The 19,065-nt window shown below is 64.9% G+C and overlaps 1 protein-coding gene across 5 annotated transcripts in view; it reads left to right on the top strand.

The window, feature by feature from the left end:
• Positions 1–19,065, top strand: part of KIF1A (kinesin family member 1A) — a 91,560-nt gene that overhangs the window by 19,366 nt on the left and 53,129 nt on the right. For all 5 annotated transcript variants that reach the window (XM_069600355.1, XM_069600526.1, XM_069600609.1 and 2 more), the window contains exons 2-13: positions 1,463–1,630; positions 7,555–7,631; positions 8,684–8,863; positions 9,661–9,726; positions 10,128–10,306; positions 11,469–11,580; positions 12,872–12,949; positions 13,282–13,347; positions 13,837–13,854; positions 16,190–16,265; positions 17,575–17,653; positions 18,161–18,303. In XM_069600355.1, coding sequence (XP_069456456.1) covers positions 1,525–1,630; positions 7,555–7,631; positions 8,684–8,863; positions 9,661–9,726; positions 10,128–10,306; positions 11,469–11,580; positions 12,872–12,949; positions 13,282–13,347; positions 13,837–13,854; positions 16,190–16,265; positions 17,575–17,653; positions 18,161–18,303 — 1,180 coding nt within the window. In that variant the 5' untranslated portion in view covers positions 1,463–1,524. The remainder of the gene's footprint in view (positions 1–1,462; positions 1,631–7,554; positions 7,632–8,683; positions 8,864–9,660; positions 9,727–10,127; positions 10,307–11,468; positions 11,581–12,871; positions 12,950–13,281; positions 13,348–13,836; positions 13,855–16,189; positions 16,266–17,574; positions 17,654–18,160; positions 18,304–19,065) is intronic.

The raw sequence follows: 19,065 nt of genomic DNA on the forward strand, positions 1-19,065 counted from the left end.
TTCATATTCTTAATTTCCAAGACCTCTTTCTTACTTATTAAAAGTTCCTTTAAAGAATAGTATCCTTCACTTGCTCATGGATAACTTTTCTTTCTGAGAATATGAATTACAAAGTGTTTAAAATTTGTGGCTCAGAAGGTAAAGAATCTGCCTGCAATGCAGGAGACCTGGGTTCCATCCCTGCGTCGCGATGATCCACTGGAGGAGGAAATGGCAACCCACTACAGTATTCCTGCCTGGAGGGCTGCAGTCCGCGGAGACTCAGACAGGATCGGCACTTTCCTGCCTCATCTCTTCCTACTGTGCTCCCCTCTTCGTTTTAGTCTCTGTGTGTCTCGATAGAGGGTGTGATCCTGCTCAGTCTCCCCTGGCGACCAGCACACTAGCCCCGCAGCAGGAGTGGAGGCTGGGGTCCCCCTGCGGGCCATCTCACTGGGCTCTTCACGTACACCTTCAGCTGGTCCTCAGAGCCCCAGGCTGCAGAGCCTCAGTCTCCCTGAGGGTACCCTCTGGCCTCCTGCCTGGTGGGGGTGGTGGGGTTGGGGTGGGGGCACGTCCTAGATGTTCGCTGGTAGGGGTGGGGGTCTCAGGGTCTTCATTACTCTGCTGGAGCTAACAGCTGCTGTCACAAAGTAGCACAGATCGAGGGTTTAGACAACAGAAGTGTATTGTCTCTGAGTCTGGAGGCTGGATGTCCCGGACCAAGGGGTCAGTCAGCAGGCTGGCTCCCTCTGAGGCTGTGGGCAAGGACATTGCCTGTGGTCTCCTGCACTGGCGGCTGCGGTCCCAGCACCCCTCGCCACCAGCGAAGCCCTGCCTTTTGGTGGTTTTCGCCCGGTCCTCAGCTTGCCGACCCCATCTTTTCTTCGCGTGGTGCTCCCCCATGTGCATTTCACTAAGTCCCCTTGGGCAGTCCCACGCAATCAGTGACCTCCAGAGGCACCTGGAATCCTTCCGGGTCCTGGAGTGAATTACCTGCTTCTTGCTGCTGCTGCTGCTGCTGCTAAGTCACCTCAGTCGTGTCTGACTCTGTGTGACCCCATAGATAGCAGCCCACCAGGCTCCCCCGTCCCTGGGATTGTCCAGGCAAGAACACTGGAGTGGGTTGCCATTTCCTTCTCCAATGCATGAGCGTGAAAAGCGAAAGTGAAGTCGCTCAGTCGTGCCCGACTCTTCTCGACCCTGTGGACCGCAGCCCGCCAGGCTCCCCCGTCCGTGGGAGTTTCCAGGCAAGGGCACTTGCTAGGCTGCCGCTCTCTCAGGCTCCTCTCATCCCGTTGACTGCCTTTCCTAAAACTCAAGGCCGTTCTCGCCCGCAGCCGCCCGCTCTGTTCCTCCTTCTCCTGGACTGGCCATCCGAGTAGGTGTCACCGGGGCTGGACCAGAGAGGGTTCCATTGCCAGAAACACCTGCTGCACCTTTCTGGGCACTGTTTCTAACTCACATCTCCCTTTTCCCCCAGGTGTCTCCCCTGCTCGCCGGGGCTCCCACCGCTGCCAGGAGTGACCCGCAGGGGCCGCAGAGATGGCCGGGGCCTCGGTGAAGGTGGCGGTGCGCGTCCGCCCCTTCAACTCCCGGGAGATGAGCCGCGAGTCCAAGTGCATCATTCAGATGTCGGGGAGCACCACCAGTGAGTGCTGCGCGCGGGCCGGGCCCTGGGGCCGCGGGGGCAGAGGGGCGGGGCCCAGGCCGGGGGCTGAGGGCACACGGGTCGTGGGGAGCACTACCAGTGAGTGCTGCGCGGGCCGGGCCCTGGGGCCTGGGGGCGGAGGTCCAGGCGGGCGGCTGAGGGCGGCTGAGGGCGCACGGATCCTGGGGAGCATCACCAGTGAGTGCTGCGCGCTGGCCGGGCCCTGGGGCCGCGGGTCAGGGCACCACTAGTGAGTGCTGCGCGCCGGGCCGGGCGCAAGGGTCCTGGGGCTGCAGGGGCAGAGGCCGGCAGTCGGGTGGCTGAGAGCGCAGACGCGAGTGTTCTCTCGGAGTCACTGGGGCCAGAGTTCAAAGCCGCGAGGTGCTGACAGGGCCAACCTCCCAGTGGCGGGGGTGCGGAGGAGGGCTCTGCCTGCCTCCCATGGCCTCCGGCGACGGCCACGCCTGCACGCCCCTCCCCCTGCTCCGTCCTCACGGGGCTTCTCCCCTGTGTGTCTGGGTCTTTCCTGGCCTCGTTCGGACACTGACCGCCGGACTTAGGAGCAGCCCCGATCCAGTGTGCCCTCATTTCAACAGCTACATACATCAGAGACCCTGTTTCTCCCATTTGAGGTTCGGGGGAGATGTGAATTTGCAGAGGGTACTTTTCAGTCCAGGACACAAGGTTCTTGATTTCTCATCTCCCCGTTTCTCCACACTCCCTGGGAGTGTGCTCTCGGGGAGAGGGGATGGGGTGTGTGCTCCTGGGGATGGGGACAGAGTATGTGCTTCTGGGAAGCACTCAGCCCCACCCAGACTGAGAAGCAGGGTGTTGCTGACACCTGGAGGCCCCCCGCCCCAACCCCTAGAGCAGGCATCTTTGCTTCTCACACTGGGGACCAGCAGGCGCGTTTGGGGCCCCAGAAGGAGAACCAGTGTTTGGGTCACCTCCTGCTGATCAGGAGCCCAGCCCCACGCCTGGTGTCAGGCAGGAATTCTTCGTCCTCTCCCGGCTGTGTGGTTGGCAGGCTCAGCGGGCAGCTTGCACCTGGAGCTGTCGCCCGCAGCTCCGTGGGGAACCTGCACCCAGTGGTCCTCAGGTTGTAGGAGGAGCGTGGGGAGGGGGGTGGGGGTCAACTTCTGTCATCCGCAGTGTTGGAGGGAGGGTCTGCCCCAGGGGAGGCGCACTTGGGGCGGGTGCTGGCTGCCTCCTGGGGCTGTGAGGGCTGAGGATTCGGGCATGGCTGGGGGTGTTCTGTCCTGGGGGTGTCCTGGGGCGCCACTGGACTCTGTGGAAGGGGGTTCTGGGCTGGAGGGCTTTGCGGGAGCCCTGGGGCACATTGTAGAGGCCCCAGTGGGAGCCTGCGAGGGGCCCTGCTGAGCATGGCACCCAGCTGCAGCAGGGGCTCATAGCGACTCTCATGAGTGGCGTTGTCTCTACCAGCTGCCCGGAAGCAGAGCTGAGGTGGGGGTTCGGGTGCCGAGAGCTCACCTGGGAGGTGGTCCTTGGTTGCACTGTGGGGGCGCAGAAGCTGTGAAGGGGTGTTGGTGAGCGGGTGCCCACTGCGGGCAGCAGGAACAGGGCCCAGCTCTCTGGGACCTATTAATATGGGACACACTTCTGGGCGTCCTCCTCAGGAAGCTGAGGTCTTGTCCAGCTACTGCCCCCATGCAGGCAGAGGGTCTGTCCAGGACCTGGACCTCTCATATCTCCAGCCTGGCCCCGTGTGGGTGGCGGTCTGTCCAGTCTGGCTCCCTTGAGGCTGAAGAAGCTGGTTCAGCAGGGACCCTATTTCTGTAAGGCCTTAGGTCGCATGCTGAGCTTCCGGTGCACATGAGTTTGGGGAGGACGCTATTCAACCCAGGCCAGTGCTTGTGCGGGGTGGATGCCTTCAAGGCCAGGCCCTCCAGCCCTGCAAGGCCCCACAGGCCCTCACCCAGCCTGGCCTTCCTGCCTGCAAGGCTGGACCCTGGCTAGCTGGGCCTGCTGTGTGTTTCAGGCAATGGACTGCTGTTCTGGAAGGTCCATCGGGACCCCCCGACGGCCTCCCCTGCCCACACAGACCCTGCTAGTTGCACAAAGGCCCTCGTTGACCAGCAGCTCGCGTGCATTCTCAACACCCAAGTCCTCAGAGAAGTTGGCCCCACTTGCCATCACTATTCTAGAATGTTCTGGGCTCCAAATAGAGTGAGGCTGGGCCTGGGAGCCCACAGAAGGGAGCATGAGTGTGGCCAGGAGGTGGTGACATGGCTGTGGGCCTGTAAATTGGAGGAGTGGCTCAGACACATGGTGTCAGATGCAGGGCCCTGGTCAGCAGCCCCAACATCAGGCCTGGGGAGCAGGACCGAAGCCCTCACTGCCCTGGGGGTGACGTTCCTGTGGGGACACAGACATGGAACTAGATGGGCCAGGGACAAGGGCCATGGCTGGCAGAGCCTCGCGAGGGCCTTGCTGGGGGCGTGGGGCCCTTGCTGGGCAGGATGACCCCTCCTGCTACCTGGAGAGCCTCCTGACATGAGCCCGCTGCTAAGAGAAAGTCCCCGGGCCCCTGACATGGATGTTTCCGTCTCCATCTCAGTGAGGCCACTTTCTAAATCTCGCAGGTGGTGAGCAGTGGCCTGTCGCTAAACTAGACCTCACTTGGTCCGGCGTGCACGCGTGCGCACACACACACACACACACACACACACACACACACAGAGTCTCACACACACCCGCTGTTTGCCCATTTCCGTGGTGTAAATACTGTCCCCATGTCGGTTCCAAGCCCCCCGGGGTTTAACCACAGACTCACAGAACTCCTCAGTGTTGAGCACATGCTCCTAGAAGGAGCGGAGGCTGCTCCTGGCGCGTGGGGCCTTCAGACTCTGAGAAAGCGGCTCATCCTAGCTCAGCCTCTGCCCTGATGTTCTCGCCCCATGGCGCCCGTCTTTGTCCCCCGTGTGCCCGCAGCAGGGGCCGAGGTGCTGAGTCCCCAACAAGCCCAGGTCCCGGCCCCTCCTCAGAGCCTCAGGAGGAGGAGACACAAGGCCACACGGGTGCTGGCGGGTGGGTGCTGCCATGTCCCCCTGGCCCAGGGAGGTCGCTCTGGTGAGGGCTCAGAGGCGTCAGTGGAGAGCAGGCCTGGGCTGGACCCTGGGGAGGGCAGTCCCCTCGGGAGCCCAGGACCGTCTGTGATGGGGACACCAGAGGACCCCGGGGTCAGAACAGGGTGGGGTCACAGTCACACCATGGACTCTGTGCCAGTGGGAGGGGCAGGTGTCAGCAGGTCCGGAGCCAGAGCAGCTCTGCCCGCTGGTCTCCCTGGCGGGCTCTCCTTGAGGCCCACTCCCCACTCACTGACCCTGGCAACAGCTATCCCCTGCCCACTCGAGGTTCCTTGAGCGTGTCTGTGCCCTGTCCCTAGGGGGCCCGGGAGTCCCAGTGCAGGCAGATACCCCAGCGCCCGGACAGTGTCAGCACCAGGGGGACAGGGGTTGCGGTCGGCGAAGGAGAGGGGGCTGGGGGGGTGGGGTGACAGGGTGGGCCAGGCTGGGGCGCTGGTGGGTGCCAGGGCCTGTGTGCGCTCGGGGGGCACTGTGATTGTCGTTTCCACGGCGCTGGCATTATCTGTGCTGAGGTTCCGGCGGCCACATCCCCACGTCCAGCAGGAGCTGAAACCCGGGCAGCTAGGTCTCCTCTCAGCCTTGCTCCTGGAGGCAGCATGGGTGACGTGACCCCCTTTCGGCTCCAAAGAAAGGGCTGTGATGGTCAGCCACCTGCTCCCTCCCGCCAGCCTCCCCCGGGTACTGAGCCATCACCTAGAACCCCTCAAACCCAGGGCCTGGGGCCTGGAGCCGGATCAGCCACAGGGACCGGGCTTCTGGTGACACCTGGGCCGTGAGCAAGACCTTCCGGAGTGCACAGCAGGGGACCTGCCTGCTGAGCCGGTCAAGGCTGGGGTGGCCAGGGTTGGGGTGCAGGTCCCAGTGCTGCTGACAAGGCAGCTTAGACAACAGGTCCTGAGGCTGTTGAGTCCCGATCAGGGAGTCACCGGCTGTGACATCAAGGTGCTCCCTCTGAGGGTAGGAGAAGCTACTCCCCACCTCGCTCACCTCCTTTTCTTGTTGATCAGCTGCTCAGTCATGTCTGACTCTTTGCGACCCCGTGGACTGCAGCACACCAGGCTTCCCTGTCCTTCACCATCTCCCAGAGTTTGCTCAAACTCATGTCCATTGAGTCGGTGATGCCATCCAACCATCTCACCCTCTGTTGTCCCCTTGTCCTCCCACTTCAATCTTTCCCAGCATCAGGGTCTTTACTAATGAGTCAGCTCTTCGCATCAGGTGGCCAAAGTATTGGAGCTTCAGCATCAGTCCTTCCAAGGAATATTCAGTGTTGATTTCCTTTAGGATGGACTGGCTTGATCTCCTTGGAGTCCGGGGACTCTCAAGAGTCTTGTCCAACACCACAGGCCAAAAGCACCACTTCTTTGGCACTCAGCCTTCCTCATGGCTCTCGCCTCTAGTGGTTTCTGGAGATGCTGGTGTCTCCTGGCCTGGAGAAGTGCTGTCCCAGTCTCCACCTCCATCTTTACACGGCCTTCCCCACGCGTGTGTCTGTGTCACGTTCCCCTTAGAAAAAGGACGCCAGCCCCATGGGATCAGGGCCCATCCAACCCCAGTGCGACCTCCTGCTTACCAGTCCCACTTGCCAGGACCCTGTCTCCAAATAAGGTCACATCCCGAATCCTGGAGTCAGGACTCCATGTATGAATTCTGAGGGGGGTCAAGACTCAGTGATGTGTGAATTCTGAGGGATGTAACTCAGCCTGCCGCAGGGGTGTGGTTTGCTCTCTCAGTGAGAGTTATAGGTCACCCAGGACACGGGCTGGCGGGGCAGGGTGTGGGGTCCTGGAGCTCAGGAAGGCGAGGGCCCCAGCCCCCAGCAGCTGAGGAAAGCTGGTCCGAGGGGTGGGCAGCATGGCCTGCATCTCCAAGTACGGGGAGGAGGGTGCCGCGCTCCTCAGATGGGATGCCGTGGCGGGGAGTGGCCTGGGGCCCTGGAGCCCTCTCCCACCAGGACGGGCCGAGTTCCTGGTGGAGGTGAAGCCCCAGGGAGGCGTCTGTTCCCGGCCAGGTGGGCTCTCAGGGGTTCCTGGGGTCCTCTATCAACACAGGCATTGGGGTTAAGACAGTGTCCCAGGAGCCTCAGTGCCTGCTGCCCGGCCACAGCAGACACGCTGCCGGCCAAGCCCAGGCCTCCAGGACCCAAGGCCCGTCCAGGGCGTGGGATCCCTGGGGTGCTTTGGCCTTGGGCTGGACACAGGCCTCAGCAGGCCTGCCAGCGGTGTTGCTCGTCCCTTGATGAACCGACATTTCGTTCACCAGGAGAGCTGCCTCCTGCCGGCCCAGGTGTGGCTGGTGGAGGAGGGGGACTGGGGGGAGCTGAGCTGAAGACAGCCCCACGGCCCCCGAGAGTGGACACGCAGGCCCTGCAGGAGCAGGAACGCGTGGTGTCCCCGCAGAGGGACAGCCAGCGTGCCCTGGACGTGGACAAGCACACGAGTGTGACGGGCCCCAAAGGAAGCGAGGACGCGGCTGTGACTGACGGTCTTCTGGGCCTCCTAGGGCACGTGTGTGCAGAACGGATGTGAGAGGCCAGGGCTGGCTAGGCGAGCAGAGTGTGGACCCAGGAGGAGGGGATGGGCTGTGGGCTTGCGCTCCGGCCTGGTGCCTGCACGGAGGGACCGGTCTGCACTGCCTTGTTGACAGAGGATTATCTGCCTCGTCCCTGCCCATTTCGGGGTAGGGGGCTGGATTTTCTGAGGCTAGAGGCCTCTGAGGACCCTGCCTCCCTGCCCTGGGGTTCCTCTCAGGCACGTCCAGGGTCAATGTGTCCCTGCAGGGCAGCGCTAAGCATTATGTCTGTCTCCCTCCCTGCAGCCATCGTTAACCCCAAACAGCCCAAGGAGACACCCAAAAGCTTCAGCTTCGACTACTCCTACTGGTCACACACGTCGGTAAGCCCAGGGCTGGGGTTCCGGGGGGGTGGAAGCCAGTTCTGCCCTGCTTGCTGTGTGGCCGTCCGCCAGTCCCTTGACCTCTCTGAGGCAGTGGGGTGAGGGGCCCACGCGGTCCCCTGCAGGGCCGATGCGGGTGGTGTGGGCCTAGGTGGAGGCCCGTGGGGAGGGGCCTGCTTTCCTCAGTTGCCTTGTGTGTGAAAGGTCATAGTGCAGGTGCCAGGGGCACTGTCCCCTGCTGTGACAGGGACCAGGGGCTGTCAGCCCACCAGGGGCAGTTTCCCAGGGTCTGAGCTGTATACTTGCCCACCAGCCTCTCCTCTTCCCCAGACATCCCAAGCTCAGTGTCCGAAGCTGAGCCCGCCCCTCTGACACTGGCCTGCCCACGCCCTCCACTCCACTTCCCCTGGGAGCCTGGGAGGCCTCTGGGCCTTTCACCCCCCACCTCCTCCATCCTGTCCAGTCCTGCCTCCCCCAGCCTCCTGCATCCTAGAAGGCATCCAGGCCCTCTGACCCTGGGCCCAGGCCCGCCTTGGGTCACATCTCTGAGAGCCTGGTCCCAGGGCTCCCCATTTCACCTTCCAGCCCCTCCTCTCCCACAGTCAGGGTAACCCCCAGTCCTGCCTAAAGAGACCACTGTCTTCAGAACAGTGTCCAAGGGCGATAGCGCGGCCCATGAGCTCCTACCCTGCCGCCTCTCCAGCCCCATCTTGCCACTCCACGGCCGCCACACCAAGCTTGGTTTCAAGCACCACGTCATGTACCCCCACTTCCCAGCCTTTCCACACGCTGTTCCCTCTGCTGAGATGCTCTTCCACTCTGTCCGGCCCTAGCCTGATGGCCCTTCCTACCGCTCCCTCCGGAAGCCGCCCCCCTCCCAGACTATTTCCCCTCTCCAGGTGTCCTGTGAGGGGGTGGGCGGGCAGGTGTCCTCCCCGCCGCACTGGCCTTGGCCCCGGAGGCCTCTGGGGCGATATGGGCGCTCAGTGACCCTGGCGGGTGGAGAGCTGGGCACCCCGGCCTCCTGCAGCTGCTCCCGTCTCCTCCTGCAGCCAGAAGACATCAACTACGCCTCCCAGAAGCAGGTGTACCGCGACATCGGCGAGGAGATGCTACAGCACGCCTTCGAAGGCTACAACGTCTGCATCTTCGCCTACGGACAGACTGGGGCTGGCAAGTCCTACACCATGATGGGCAAGCAGGAGAAGGACCAGCAGGGCATCATCCCGCAGGCACGCGGCGGCGGGGCGGGGCCTGGGGCGGGGCCTGTGGAGGGCTGCGCAGAGGGGGTGTGGTCCGAAGCTGGCTGGGGAGGGGCCTAAAGAAAGCTGTGCAGATGGGGTGTGGTCAGAAGCTGGGTGGGCGGGGCCTCGGGCGGGGCGAGGCCCGGGGAGGGCGGGGCCTGGGTGAGGCCTGGGGAGGGCGGAACAGGCTCCCCCGGAGAGCAGGGACCCGGAAGGAAGGTAAACCAGGAGAAGGGTAGGGCCTGGGCAGGAGGCAGCATGCGAAGGTGGAAGACCGAGCTGTGGACGTGGAGCTGCAGGAGCTGCCCAGCCCTGGCCAGCGCCCACCGCGGTCATACCCATGACAGGAAGGCTGGGACAACTGCTGGTGGGGGCAGCTTTTCCTGGGGAGAGCTGTGAGGGCTGGTGGTCCAGGCAGGGAGAGGTGCTCAGGCCAGGAGGTGCCCGCTAGGCCGGTCTCCAAATCTGACCTGGTCAGTACTGGGCTTGTCAGGGAGGGGAGAATTTCAGGTGGTCTGCAGCATGGTAGATCCTCAACCCCACGCAGGCCAGGATGGCGGGAGGAGCAGGAGAGGATGAGATGTCAGCCGGGGGTCCCCTGAGTTATCAGAAGACAGTGACTCCTTGGCTGCAGGCCTTCTCAGTGCCTTTAATGTGGACCGTGAGTGTGTGGGAGGCACTTGGGGAGCAGAATCCTTGCTGGGGTGCAGGAGCCCAGCACCTCGAGAAGCAGGGCCCTGGGGACAGCCCAGCCTCACGTCTGACTGCATCCTCTATCCCGGCAGCTCTGTGAGGACCTCTTCTCCCGCATCAACGACACCACCAACGATAACATGTCCTACTCTGTGGAGGTAGGGCTCCCCACTGCCTGTCACTTAGAGCGTGGCTTTTCTGACCTAAAGCCAGTCCTCCCACTGGCCTGCGCCCCATCTTGCCATCCTTGCACGCATGCCGCAAGTCTGCCCGCCCCATGCTGGACACTGGAAGGGGCAGCGTTACCTCCACGGCGCTCATGAGCAGCTAGTCGGAGCTTCATGGTTTGGGCTGGGCTGCGGCCAAAGTGCTGCCAGTGTGGCCTCCTTGGGCCAGCCGGCAGCATGGCTGTGGGTGGGCAGGGCCAGGCAGGTGAGGGTGGCCTGATACCTCTGCTTACACATTCCAGGAGGGGCCCTGTCCCAGCAGGTGACTTGGGTACATGCTGTACCCTGCCTCCCCCACCTCGGGGGTCCCTGATGTCAACTCTGTTCTGCAGGTCAGCTACATGGAGATTTACTGTGAGCGTGTCCGTGACCTCCTGAACCCCAAGAACAAGGGCAACCTGCGTGTGCGGGAGCACCCGCTGCTGGGTCCCTACGTGGAGGACCTGTCCAAGCTGGCGGTCACCTCCTACAATGACATCCAAGACCTCATGGACTCAGGGAACAAGGCCCGGTGTGTGCGGGTGGCGCGCCCACCCTCCCTCCCCGCCCCACCACAAGTGCAGCCTCGAGTCTCTCCGAGGGAGACTGGGCCTTGGGATGCCTGTTGGTGTCCCCGTGGGGGTTGTCCGGGGCCCCTGTTGGGCCTAAGACCATTTGGGCACATGCCAGCCTGCAAGGGACCTCCAGCTCGCCCAGTGCTGGGGACGCCTTCACCTACATGGGGTTTGCTCCTCCTAGAGGGTCTGGCGATGGCTGCCCTGGGTGGGGCCAGGCTGTGAGGCCCAGCTCTGCCTTCACGGGGTGTGTGGAGAGGGCCAGCCTCAAGGCACTGCCAGCTACAAGCTATTGGTCTCCGTGGTTGCCATGCCCTGGACCTCCCAGCCCAGGAGGGTCTGCCCGGGTTGCATGGCAACAGCCGCCCATCTGCCACCCAGGGGCTCCCGGGAGGGTGAGGAAGACTGGGTCTGCAGGCGACACCCAGCACTCGGCCGTGGCCTGGCAGGGACCTCTCTGTGCGGGGAGCTGTCTGCAGGCGACACCCAGCACTCGGCCGTGGCCTGGCAGGGACCTCTCTGTGCGGGGAGCTGTCTGCAGGCGACACCCAGCACTCGGCCGTGGCCTGGCAGGGACCTCTCTGTGCGGGGAGCTGTCTGCAGGCGACACCCAGCACTCGGCCGTGGCCTGGCAGGGACCTCTCTGTGCGGGGAGCTGTCCGGTAGTGAGCCCAGCCTCTGCACTTCCCCAGGGGCTCTGCATGTCGGTGGCATTGGGTCCAACACTAGCCTCTGGTCAGGCAGCTTCAGGCCTTCTCCTGGAGCAACTGGCGTGGGGTGTGACAGTGGACCCTTCTTTCCTTTCCTGGGGGCCTTTCCATGCCACTGCCCACAGACCACTACCCCAGGCGTTGCGTGAGCAATAGCTGGGCTCTGCTGAACCCCTGGAAGCCAAGAGCCCACCCCCCAGTCATGGCACCCTGAGTGCCAGGCTCGAGCTGGGGGCTGCAGGAGCTACCGTGGCCGAGGTGGGCAGATGGCATGGGCTCTGCCCAAGCTCTGACAAGACGGCCCCGGCAGACGTCTCATGTCCTCGGCAAGCAGGCTGAGGACACCTCCAGCAGCCCTCACGTCCGACCGTGGGGCACCAAGTGACCGTATGTGGCTTCTGTTCCCCAGGACGGTGGCGGCCACGAACATGAACGAGACCAGCAGCCGCTCCCATGCCGTGTTCAACATCATCTTCACGCAGAAGCGCCATGACGCGGAGACCAACATCACCACAGAGAAAGTGAGCCGGCTGTGAGGGTGGGGCGGGGTGGGGCGGCCGGTCAGGTGGGCAAGGAGGCCAAGCTGGGTATCAGCCTGCAAGGTGCAGGCGGCGCCCTCATGGGGTGCTGACCGTCCACGGCCCAGCTTGGGCCTTGAAGAGAGGCGGCCAGGCCTGAGAGGCCCCCTCATCTCAGCCTTGGGTGCCACCTGGGAGTGGGGGGTCTCAACTGAGGGGCCATGACCTTAGATTAGCCTCCCGCCAGACAGTTATGGTGGAGCCCACGGGGCCTGGGAAGGGTGTCCCCTGGGCTGCAGCGCAGGGCAGCCCTGCTGCCCGGGGACACCTCGGGGCCCTCCCAGGGTGGAGTTGGGGGCCTTGGGTTGAGTGGGTGCCCGTCACAGGCTGACCGTGGGCCATGGTGCAGGCTGGGGCACCCCCTGACTGTGGGCGCTGGCATCTGTGAGCACAAAGGAAAGCTTGTGCTGAGCTGCCCGCCGCGCGCCCCCCCCCCCCCCAGAGGCCTCTCCCACGCACCCTGGCCTTGTGAGTGGGCCAGGACAGGGGCCTCGTCTCCTGGGGCCTCTGCCAGACATGCAGACTGTGGGTGCTGGAAGGGGCGGCAGGGCAGGCGCCCATCGCGGCCCTGACCCTGAGCGCCCTGTTTTCTCTGATGGCCCCCACGCCCACCCTGCCATCCAGACCCTGTTCCCGGGACAGTCGGCACAGGGGCCCCTAGGTCCCTGATGATGCTGGGGTCGCCTCAGCCTGGCGCCGTCCTGCGGGGGCCTGGAAGGGCGGGAGTGCAGAACTGGGCCTGCGCCGGGCTGGCTACGGGCTGCCTGCCGCTCCCGCCCCTCAGGCTCTGGGCACTGGGGGGTCCTGCCTGCAGCCTCTGTGGCTCCAAAGGGCGTGGGTCTCCCCCAGGAGCATGTGGCGGCCCACCCAGGCTGGGCGAGTGCCGGGGTCCCTACCCATTGCTGGAGCAGCTGCGCCCCCACAGGGCAGCTGACCAGTGGCGGAGGGGCTGCAGAGCTGGGTTCAAATCCCACCGTACAGTGAGCCTGGCCTGTAGAGTGGGTGGCAGTGACGGTGGCGTGTGGGTGAAGAGCAGCCAGCACGCAGGGGGCGGTGGGCGCTGGGGGCGGGGGGCAGGGTGCAGCCTCCCCGGGCGGTGGGCTCGCACGGCAGAGCAGGAGGAGCTGACGGTGGACGACACTGGCCCGGGAGGGTGGGCCCTGCAGGCCGCACCCTGGGGGACGGGCCCCCTTGGGCATCGCAGCTCCTGCGTGTGACCCCCGTGTCCTCACAGGTGAGCAAGATCAGCCTGGTGGACCTGGCTGGGAGTGAGCGGGCCGACTCCACGGGGGCCAAGGGCACACGCCTGAAGGTAGGGCCGCCCCCACGAGGGTCTGCACCTACCACCACCGACTGCCCAGCGGGGCCTGACACCCGGGTGGTCTGAGGGGAGGGGGAGACAGCAGCTCAGAGGAAAATGGACCGACACCCAGTGGGGGCAGGCACAAAGGGTGGAGGGAAGGGGAGTTGATTTCCTGCACCCACTTTGGTCCTGCCATCGTGGGATGGGGAGGGCGGGAGGGTTCACAGGTCCCCCAGGCCGGGGGGCTGGGTGCTGGGCCTCCATCAGGGCAGCTCAGCTCAGGTCAGGGTCCCATGGGAGCGAGGGCCCACCCGACACCCGGCCGCATCATCCCCATGCAGGAGGGAGCCAACATCAACAAGTCCCTGACCACCCTGGGCAAGGTCATCTCTGCGCTGGCCGAGATGGTAAGCGGGCCCCGGGTGGTGCTGCCCGGGAGATGGGGTGGGGGTGGGGGACACTGGGAGCGGCCCCTTGTCCCGGCCCTGCCCGTGCTGTGGGGCTGGGCCCACGGAAAAGCCGCAGAGTGTGGGGACGGAGTCCCCGGCTGGAGGTGGAGCCGGGACCCTGTCATTCCCTGGAGCCTGTGAGACCGGGACGTGTCATCTCCCTCACAGGCCCTGAGGGTGGCCCTGGGCTCTGGGTGCTGTGACCCTGGGTGCCCCCCAGGCTGCGCAGCAGGAGGAGCGGAGACCCTCGAGTGAGGGCTCGGCCTGGTGGAGGATGTGTGGGGGTGTGGACTCAGATTCTGCTCCATCCTGCTCTGAGGGCTGAGGGCAGAGCAAGGGCCGGCGGTCATGACGGGCAGCAGTGGGGTGCCGGGGGGTGTGGGCAGAGCTGGGGCCTCCGCCCCAGGCCCAGAGCTCTGTCCTCAGGCTCTGTCTTTGCTTTTGCAGGATTCGGGGCCCAACAAGGTAAGCAGCACTTCCCCTCTCCTGGGGGAAGGTCTCAGCCTTTGGTGGGGAAGGGGGAGGCCGTGGGAGCCCAGGCCACAGCAGTCCTGCTCGGAGCTGGGCCGGGCCCGTGAGTGGAGAGCAGGCTGCGGGGTGGGTGGGAGGCAGCAGGAGGCTCGGAGATCACTGTGAACTAACAGGGGCGAGTGCAGGGGTGAGCCTCGTAAAGGACAGGGCTGGGCTGTGAGCGTGACCCAGTGGAAGCCTCTTGTCGGCGTGGCCTGGGGGGCGTCACGGGAGAGGCAGCCCCAGGGCCGGGGCCTGCGGGTCATGGAGGAGCCGAGCGGGCAGGCAGTGCCACCGTGCAGCTGTGCAGCCCTGAGGCCTGAGGCGTGAGCCGGGAAGAGCTTGGTTAGCGTGAGGGCAGGGCACGGGCTTAGGACTTGTGAGAAGGAAGGAGAGGGGCCACACGAGCATCTGAGAGGAACAAGCCCAGCTGCGCAGGTGCCGTGCGGATGTGTGTGAGGAGCCGTGAGAGGAGGTGCGTGCCGTGGCAGGCGACCCAGAAGTGGGCTGCGAGGGGCCCTGAGGGGGTGAGAGAGAGCGGGAAACGGGACAGTGTGAACAGCTGTGAGGAACCGAGAGAGGCTCTGGGCAGCTGCCAGGGCCCGTGGAGAAGTATGAGGCAACGCAAGTGCAACTGCTGAAGCACTGTGGGTGAGTGTGGACCGTGTCGGGGGACGTAAACACGTGACCCTGTGAGGAGACGGAGGGACTCGGGGAGTCCGAGCAAGTGTGTGTGGAAGCTGTGGGGACTGTGTGCAGAGCTGGAAGCCCGGCACGGTGTGTGGAGCTGTGAGAGGAAGCGTGTGAAGCTGCGGCTCAGCGGGAACTGTTGGGGAGGGGCTCTGAGAACCGTGGAGCACCCGTGCGAGGGACTAGATGGGACCCGCTCTGTGCAGAGACACGTGAGGAGGCGCGAGGCGCTGGGAGAGCGGGGAGCGGCTCAGGCCGCTGGCAGCCCTGTGGCTCGGTGTTGGGAGCAGCGCGAGGGCCGGCGAGGGCGGCGGTGTACGAAGGTGTGAGGAGCGTGTGGGAACTGTGTGCAAAATCGTGAGGGATCGTGTGGGCTCTGGGGAGCTGAGGAGACGTGAGAGGAGTGTGCGAGATGCTGTGAGGAGTGAGGGCCGTGTGCGCGCAGCTTGTGGTGAGTTAAGAGAGGAACCGTGTGAGGAGTTGTGTGGGGATGCGTGAGAAGATGGGTGGACGTGTGTGAGTGACCTGTGCGGGCTGTGAGGAGCCGTGAGGGACCCCGTGACAAGTGGTAACAAGCTGGGGAAACACGAGAGACTGGGAAGAGGTGCGGAGCTTAGGTAAGAAGCTGGAGAGCCGCGTGATGAGCTGGCGAGTAGCTCAGGAGCGGGGTTGGGGGGGCCGTGTGAGGAGCCGCGTGCAGGACCGAGGACGGGACTGTCAGGCGCTGTGGTGACTTCCGGGAGCTGAGCAACAGGGTTTTGAGGAGCCAGTTGAGGGTCAGCCCTGGACGCAGGAGCGGGGGTGCCCGCAGGTAATGAGGCCCGAGGGCCCGGCCTGACCTGCTCCCCAGTGGCGTCAGGAAGCAGCTGGCTGGGACGTGGTGGGAGTTAGCCACCGGCTGGCTGTGGGCTGGTGAAGACTGGCAGATCTGGACGCACCTCTGGGCTGCCATGTAGGGAGCGCTGGTGGGGGTGGCCGGGTGGCAGGCGGGACAGTGAGGGTCAGGGGGGTTCCAGGGCTGAGGTGCTCGGGCCACGCAGACGGAGCAGAGGGAAGAGCCTGTGAGGGAGCCGCCAGCTAGGCGCCCTCGTGGGGTGACAGTGACCAGGGGGCATGAACTGTGGGGACGAGTCTGACAGAGGCGGCGGAGGTTCCCCCTTGAGGAGTGAGTGATAGAAACACAAGGTGGACATCAACGCTGTCACCACCAAGCGTGCAAAGGAAGGCCTCCCTGGGCCGACGCTCTCAGACCCGCTCAGTAGCCCCCGCCCCACAGCCAGGCCTTCCGGGACCCTCGGTCCTGCAGGCTCTCCCCAGGCCTGAAGAGCAGCAGCCGTGTCTGTGTGGCTCCCAAGGGGCCTGGGACAGACAAGGGGGAGGCTGAGGAACGTGCTGGCAGGTCCTCGGTTCCAGTCCCAGCGAGGGCGCCCAGGGTCTCGGGGGGAGGCCATGAGGGCAGACCCAGCCGCGTGCCCTGGGCAGCCAGCCCGCGAATCCCATGTGTGCTGGCCTGGGCAGCCAGCCCGCGCATCCCGTGTGTGCTGGCCTGACCCCACCTCAGGTGGGCTCGGGGCTGACCTTGGACGCCTGTCCCCAACAGAACAAGAAAAAGAAGAAGACAGACTTCATTCCCTACAGAGACTCGGTGCTGACCTGGCTCCTCCGGGAAAACCTAGGTGAGGACTCACCCGGCCTGGGATCTGACACCCGCGGGGTGCCACCTTCGCCCCCACTCTGTCTCGGAGGGCGCCCATCCTTCCCTGGCTGAGCGGCGAGACCGGGGACTCCTCCCGGGGGACCAGGAGGAGTGGTCAGCGGTGGGTTTACGCCACCAGGCTGGGGGAAGGTGGCCCTCGGGGCCGCAGACCGGCAGCTCCCTTGTTGGTGCCCCAGGCTCGGGGCGGTGGCGCCCTGACCGTCACAGAGACTTGCCTCCCGCCATCTGTGACCTCTGGGAGCCCTGCTGGCTGTCCAGAGCTGCCTTGCTTCCCCGCCCTTCCCTCCAGCTGAGCTCTGAGCCAATGAGAGGGAGATGGAGTCTGAGACACCCCAACACCCATGTGTTCCACCCAAAATGGCCTTGGGGTCCTCTCTGCCTATCCTTACAGCAGGGTGTGGGGGCTGGAGGGACTGATATCCAGAAGGGTAAGCTGAGTCCCAGGTGGTTGCGGATGGCTGGGGCTCTGGGGCCTTCCTTGGCTGCATGGCTACCAAGAGCCGTGACCCTGACCCCCAGAAGCAGCCTGGCTGGTCTCTGGTGTGGGCCGCATCGGGCGCAGCGCCAGGCCTCCTGGTGGGGCAGAGGGCAGGTGGGAGACGGGGGTGAGAGTCACAGGAGTGTGTGTCCTGTCCCCCGGCCTCTCCCCCGGGGCCACGCCCAGGCCCTGCCCCGGGGTGGGTGCTGCACCCCTAGCCCTTCACACTGTCAGCCTGCAGTCCCTGGGGGGCCGCGCCCTGAGAACGCAGCCCCAGGACACAGGTCCCTGGGGTCGGTGTGTCCAGAGCCCCAGCAAGGGCAGGACGAGGACCAGTCCTGGGGCCGCCCAGCCCTGGCCCGACAGGACCCACTGCCCAGAGGCGAACGCAGTCAGGGCGGTTTCCTCACGCTCTGCGTGTCCTCACAGCGCATCTCGGAGGCCCAGGCCAGGAGTCTGATGGGAAACATCCCAGATGACAGGGACCAAAGTGAAATCTCTATTGGACAGAAACAGTCCTTATCCACTAGTAAATGCCGTGAAACCCCCGCAACGTGCCTCTTTATCATACGGATGGGGTGGCTGCTTGTTGTAACATGACCCTAAATGTGAGAAAAACGTTTTTTTATGTAGAAGACGAGCAAGCCAGGTGCCTGGCTTGGGAGGGAGGCCGGCCCCCTGCTGTCTGCTCCCTCCCAGTGGCCCGTTGTGGGGGGCACCAGGAGGGTGGGAGATGGGACGGGTGGGTGGCGCTGACCCTTGGCGGGGACCACCGGGTCTCTTCCCATAGGCGGGAACTCCAGGACCGCGATGGTAGCGGCGCTGAGCCCCGCGGACATCAACTATGACGAGACGCTGAGCACCCTGAGGTGTGTCCCGAGAGGGCTGGGGGTGGGCAGGAGTGGACCCTCCAGGCGCCTCCACAGGGGGCTGGCTCCGCTGGGCCCCTCGAGGCTTCCAGTGGCCGTCAGGGCCCCCAGGACCTCATGGGCCTCTTTGTGTGACCCATCGCTTGTGGGCTCGAGTGGCCCCGGGCCCCCAAAACGAAGCCGGGAGAGCAGTGCTCTGGCTGAGTGGTTCTCCCCAACCTGCAGGCCATGGAGCCACTGGGGGTCTTTAATGAGCCCCCAGGGAGAGGCGTGTCTGCAGGTCCCGCTGGCCAGGGTGCTGCTCAGTGGCCTGGCTGGGCATTCTCACCTCCTGGCCGGGAATACGTAGGGCTGGGGTGCAGGTTAGACTGCTCTGTGCATCCTGGGGCCTTGGTTTCCCCAAGTGCTGAGCCCCTGTAGGTTGGTGCCCCTGCAGGTGGGTGCAGGTGGGGCTCCAGGTGCCCTCGGCCGCCAGGCGCACAGCCCCCCGTGCCCCTTGCCTCCCAGGTACGCTGACCGGGCCAAGCAGATCCGCTGCAATGCCGTCATCAACGAGGACCCCAACAACAAGCTGATCCGAGAGCTGAAGGACGAGGTGACGCGGCTGCGGGACCTGCTCTACGCCCAGGGTCTGGGCGACATCACCGACAGTGAGTGTCTGTGCCCGCCTGTCCCTGCAGGGCAGTGGGGCAGTGGGGCTGTGGCCCCGGCTCCTTCCTAGGACCACCACCCACCGACAGCAGCCCTTCTGGCCCAAGGCCCAGGCTCTGCTGCGGGTTCTAGGGCTGAGTAGCCTCTGGGTGGGGGGGCCAGTGTCCTGGAGGGACCTGGCGGGCTGTGTGTTTGGGTTTGCGGCTGGACCGAGCGAGCCAGCAATGGCTTTCCTGCAAGCGGCGTGAGCAGGAGGCGCCGGGCCGCCCCGCTCCCGCCAAGGACCATCGCCCTGCCCGAGGCCTGGCCTGGGACACGCCCTCTGGAGGCAAACCTGGTCTTCTGTCTCTGTCTCTCCCACGCCTGCCCCGCAGCCAGCACTGTGCCCGGAGGACCCAGATGTGTGTATCCCCTGCTCTCTGTGCACCCCGCTTCCGCCGGCCCGCAGGCATAGGGCAGCACGGGGTGGCCGCACCCTCTCTGCAGCCTTCCCCTCCTTGGGGCTGGAGGACCAGTGTCCTCTTGCTCACCCGCCCTGTGGGCTGTGCTCCTGGGTCACCCCCATGTCTGCTGGGCAACTAAGGCAACGGGGAGGCCCGGGGCAGCCAAGGCCTCTTGAGGCTGAGCATGGCTGAGGTCAGGCTCTGACCCCCGTGTTTCTAGAGGCCTGGGAAACGCTGAACATCAGCACAGAGGCCAGGACAGCTCGGTGGCTGGCTCTGTCCCGGCCTCCCTTGACCTCACCCAGCCCAAGCCCCCTC

This window comes from Ovis canadensis, chromosome 1 (assembly GCF_042477335.2).
Source record: "Ovis canadensis isolate MfBH-ARS-UI-01 breed Bighorn chromosome 1, ARS-UI_OviCan_v2, whole genome shotgun sequence".
Classification (NCBI taxonomy): Eukaryota; Metazoa; Chordata; class Mammalia; order Artiodactyla; family Bovidae; genus Ovis; species Ovis canadensis.